A 5,623-nucleotide genomic window follows, 5' to 3' on the forward strand; every position below is an offset into this window, starting at 1 on the left:
ACACTTAAAGCATTAAATATATAAATAAAGCATTAAATATATAAATAAAACTATAGGAACTGTACAGGGGAAAAAAGTACTTTTATAAAATGTAACCAAACACAAGCAATATTATAACAGTTACAAAATATAAAACGAAATATGTACACAAAGCAAAGTACTTTTATAAAATTTTACTAAATAAGCAATATTATAACAGTTACAGAATATAAAACTAAATAAACTACTTAATATGTACACACAGCACAAAGTATTTAAAATGTAACCAAACACAGCAAACACACACAATATTAAAAGAAAATAAGTTGCAGAATATGAAACTAAATAAATCTAACCTAATAAGTATACAAAGAATAAGATAAAATAGAAGAGAATAAGTGAAAATGTGCAGTTTGTGGTGCAATTATTTAAAATTGCAAAACCAGTGCAGTTTAGTTAAAGTTGAAGAAAGGAAGGTCCATCATGTCCATTTCCATCAGCCTTAACACGCTGATGATGCAAAATAGTGTAGCGCATGTCTGCCTCCAATCTGCGCTGAAGCTCCTCACAAAGTTCTGACAATTGTGGGTTCATGTGAGATGGAGACCTCACAATCCACACTGGCCTTCCATCAACAATGGCATCCTCCTCGCCAGACATCAGCTCCACTGTTGCAGTCTGCCAAAGCTCTCTCTCTGCATCGGTTTGAACCACCTTGGACCTGGAATCCAGCAACTGCAAAACACACAATTTGTTAACCACTAAAAACACCCAGAAATTTATCAAACTTAAAGGAATAGTTCACTCAAAAATGAAAATTCTGTCAATGTACTCACTCTCATGTTGTTACAAACCTGTAAATGTCTTTGTTCTGATAACCACAAAAGATTGGAATGTTTATAATCCAACCAATCATGAGCCCCATTGACTTTAAAGTAGAAAAAAAAAAATACTATGGAAGTGATTGGAGCTCATGATCAGTTTGATTTCAAACATTCCTAAAAATATATTTTATTTTGTGGTTATCAGAAGAAAATAACAGAATTTTCAATTTGGGGTGAACTATCCCTTTAAAGACAAGTTGATGAATTTCTACACTTACCCGTCTTTTCCTTTGTCGGTTTTTAGCTCCTGTTTTAATGGCATCTCTTAGCTGGGACTTTTCTGGCTGAGACAAATTGTACTTACTCCGAAGTGTTTCAAAGTATGTCTTGCAACACGCTGAATAAAAGAAAATTCAGATAAGTGACAGAAACTACACTATTGAAATCATAAGATGGACAAAATATAAGAGACTAAAATTATGGACATTAAAATTGTTAAATAAACATTTTAAAATTACCTTGTATACACTCAGGGTCTGCATCTGCAAAAGTTGTTTTCAATTCCTCTAGCAGATAAGTCATGACTGCTTGGTTACGAGGCGAACTTATTCTGTGTGGAAAGAGAGAAGTGTGTCATTAAATACATTTAAAAGGAATATGTAAAACCCCATAAACAGCATGGCCCACAAAGGCCAAATAAACATAGCAGAAAAACAGCAGTCTTACCCAGTTTGTGGATCATATTTATGTGGGTTGTTTTCCGAATTGTGAAGGCGCCTTACAGCTTCCTGTAACATTGAATGAAAAACGCTTTAATGCATGCACACATAACGTTACATTGGCTGGAAACAAAAGTTTTCAAACGACGTTGTGTAACTTACAGACGTGACAAACTGTTAAAAGGCCGGACAACTACAACAACGAAAGGGTCAAAAATAATTGACCCTCATACGTCATCAAGGTTTAATATTTCGGGTTCAATTTCAGAAAAGCAACCGTTACATTTCAAGGTAAGAATGAAACTACAATGATTGTATGTCTTAAAAGAAATAAATCTTAATTTTCTAATGTATTTTAACTGAAATGTGAGAACCTCGATGACGTATGCGGTCGACCAACGCGACTTCCGGAGAACGCACCTGAAAACATGTTCGGGCGTGTCCGGCGGGACTGGCACGAATGGCCACCCTAAGTGTCATAGGTTCATCTCTAACGTTTATAACAAACCAAACCGTTTGAAAATCGGTAGAAAATGGAGCAAGTTATTGTTATTTAAAAGTGCATGCACCATTAAAACACAATACTACGAGTGAGTGAGTGAGCTCCCCGTGGTAAGATGGCCGCCAAATGCGGTGCGGGCCAAACATCTAGCCTTTATTATACATATCTTTACTACTATATTGTCCGCTAAAATAAAACTCAACTTACTGCAATGCCCATGTTGTGCGCCCTCTTTATCCTTTTATGTAATGGCTCTTCCCGCGGTCTTTGTTCCTCTTGCGGTCTTTGCTCGTCAAGCTTTCGCTCAAGAGCACAAAGACACTGGATAGCATCTTCGAGAAGAACAGTGTTTGCAGCTTGCTTCTCCATCAAACCCTCAAGCTGACGAGACAAAGCGTTCTGACCGGAGATCAGCTGTTTCATTAAATCATTTATGCTCAGTGGGCTTGCTGCTGGTTGCAAAGCCCTATTACTCACGGGAGTAGTAAAAACTCAGGTTTCTTTTACACGCCATCACAAACAATAGTCAGTTTCACCAAGTCGCAATTCGCAAAAAATGACTTCCGTACACAATGCCGACAATTTAAATTTTGTTCGCGCGAATGATACTGTAATGTCATTGGTTGCATTCCCTTACGTCACCGACATAATGGCCGGAACAGACTGATACTGCTGCAGCATTTCTCCCTGTGGAGTGTATTGCAGGCAGATGTGTACTTAGTACATCAACCGTGCAGTTAAGTCACACTAAAGAGAAGGTCTCGGTTGTAATTCCACTATACACTGTGGTAGAGATTTAGAAATTTGTTTTGTCATTGTTAATGTCTATTTTCATTTTTGTCATTATCTGTAAATGTCAACCTTTACAATAAACCTTTTTGTTGATATACTAAAACAATGTTTGTTGTATTCCTCTTTGACTAATGTAACCCATGAAGAGTCAGACATATAAAGTAATTTTTACACATTAAAAAGGTAATCATGTCTATTGACTTTGTTTATTTGAGAACATTTTTGCAACAGTCAAAATAACAAATTAAATTATATTACTAACAAGCGTGTTTAGGGGATAAGGTGTGTTGCGGAAAGTCTCTTGGCTGTGTCGCTTGATATGATATACCATAAGTTATTTTGATATAGCAATTAAACTTACATAAAATTTATAGTATGTGTCCCTGGACCACATAACCAGTCATACGGGTACATTTTTTTTTTTTTTTTTTTTTTTTTTTTTTGAGTTTTACTTTATAAATATTTGGCAGAGATACAACAATAAAAAACGGCAAAAATTTTTTTTTTTTTTGAGAAAATCCCCAGTTGTCCAAATGAAGTCCTTAGCAACAAATATTACGCTACTAATGATAAATATATTTTTGATAAATGTAGTGATCTTCACACAAACACCAATAAATATATTTACATTACTATTATTTTTATGGAACTTTTTTAATATCCTAATATTTTTTAACAACAGAATAATCAATTATTTTGATCCATTTAATGTATTGTTGACTATTGCTAATGCTACAAATATAACCTACATGTGCTACTTATGAGTTTACTTATGTTTATGGCCCAGGGTCAAATGTGACACGGATATATTATAAAAGACCAACTTTGGCCTGCGTGCCCTAGTTTCGGCACCTCTGGACTAGAAGTACAGTAGCTGACAGGTATCTGCAGATATTTTTACCCGAGTTTGTCAGTCTGTATCACCCCCAACATGTGTTTTGCATTCACATGTGAAAGACTTTTAGATTATGGACCTGTCTATTGATTTTCTTTGTTTCTATTTTAAAAGATTTAATGGAATGTTAGGGTAGAATCATAATAACAATAGAAACAGTGAACTTCAAATCATGAGACATCAGCAAAAACAAGCAGCTTTAAATTTCACTGACTTATGAATATGGTACTGAATTTATCAACATCCTAGCTAGCAAAGTGTGTTACATGATGTTTTTGAAACAAAATGTCTCATTTGAACTGCTTCTTTTATACAATGAATGCAGCATTGAGAGATACGTGCACAACATACTGACATAGGGCAGTTGGAGACATGTTTTCAAAGTGTTGAAAATATATATTCTGAAATAACATTTGTTGCATTCCTCTAGACTACATTAAACATGAAAAGTCAGAGACATAATTTTCACATATTAAAATGGTAATTGTGTCCATTGAATTTCAGTTAATTTGAATGATGCTAAGTTTCTTAAATAGACTAATTAAATTATATTAATAATAAACGTATTTAGCAAACACAGTTTTTATGTTCCACAATACTGTATGTGCTGTCTTTACGAGACATTGTTACCGTCCCCCCCCCCCCCCCCCAGCTCTAAATCAGAGAAGGCACCTCTACCTGGGGGTCATTAACATATAAAAAGCCCTTCACAACCTCACACCCACCCCTCCTCACAACCAGCTGTAAGGATTCCTGGAAACTTCCACCAGTTCCTATATACATCCACATACGTAAGGTTTCTGGATGTTTCACGAGTTTACTTCTGTGTATTACCTTTCCAAGCACTCTGCCTCATTTATCTGGCAAACCTACAGTTTAGCAGAGATTTCCCATCCCGTATTTGTCCGTATACAGCTCTTTTCATGCAGTGACAGCTGACTGAATGGCTCATTATGCAGCTCATTATGCAGGTCTTTGTCTTCTCAGGTGTGAATTCATGAAAGTTGACGCCTACTCGCATATGACTTTTACCAACAAAAAGTGTCTTAGAAAATTAAAATCAATATATTGTTTTCTGTAAGTGAGTAAACAAGATGATTTTCACATCATTTAGAAAAAAAATTCTAGGCTACAAGCTCCAGTTCTCAAAAGTCCCGGGAACCAATTTTCTGTATGTGTTTTATTGCCTTATTCAAGTGATTTAACATTTTTAGTTTTTTAACTAACCACGCATAACATTTTTTTTTTTCTCAAAAACACAATCATGTACATACATGCTGCTCACATATTATTATAGCCCCGTTTGTGCTGATTACAGTGAGATTAGACTTTAGCCATTTAGATATTTATAAGAAACTGAAAAAAGCACAAATGTCAGGGCATGACAAAACTTCTCCAGGCCCCAAAAATACCCTTAGACTCCAGAGGGTTAAAAGTAATGGATCAGAAACCAGTGAAGTGCCATCATTTTCCAAATTCTTCAAAAGTATGATGTTAAGTTTTGATAATTTATTAAAGTTTTCATTTATAAAAAACAGTATTTATTGTATATATAGCCTTCCCCTTGATATAATCTATCAGTTGATACAAAAATACAGTAGTGACAGGGCAAAGACCAGAGGGGCGGTAAGTGGGAAATTGGAGTCCAGAGATGCAGAACTACTGTGGGTCATTCATCCTTTTCAGGGAAAGGTTCACATCTATGGAACAACATGCTTGTAGATTTAAGCCCCTGATATACTTCCAATGAAGTTCATTTTCGTTCTTCGATTTGGGGCAAAAAGAAGTTCAAAAAGGCTGAGTGATGGTATACTGTTAACTTTCCAACACCCCCACGCTGCTGGAGGCGGGTGTAGATTAATATAAACATGTGTCATGATGCCCGCGTGTATCCCCTAAACAAAATAATGAA

The 5,623-nt window shown here is 35.5% G+C and overlaps 1 protein-coding gene across 1 annotated transcript; it reads right to left on the reverse strand.

Moving 5' to 3' along the window:
- Window positions 1–415: 415 nt before the first annotated feature.
- LOC109072684 (uncharacterized protein C14orf93-like) lies at window positions 416–2,508 on the reverse strand. The gene is made up of 5 exons (XM_042760592.1): window positions 2,232–2,508; window positions 1,530–1,591; window positions 1,322–1,413; window positions 1,082–1,200; window positions 416–714 (listed from the first exon to the last, which is right to left on the reverse strand). The coding sequence occupies exons 1-5, from the start codon at window positions 2,445–2,447 to the stop codon at window positions 436–438; spliced, it is 768 nt and encodes a 255-aa protein (XP_042616526.1). The 5' UTR covers window positions 2,448–2,508; the 3' UTR covers window positions 416–435.
- Window positions 2,509–5,623: the final 3,115 nt, after the last annotated feature.

The sequence above is a fragment of the Cyprinus carpio genome, chromosome A7, assembly GCF_018340385.1.
Source record: "Cyprinus carpio isolate SPL01 chromosome A7, ASM1834038v1, whole genome shotgun sequence".
NCBI lineage: Eukaryota > Metazoa > Chordata > Actinopteri > Cypriniformes > Cyprinidae > Cyprinus > Cyprinus carpio.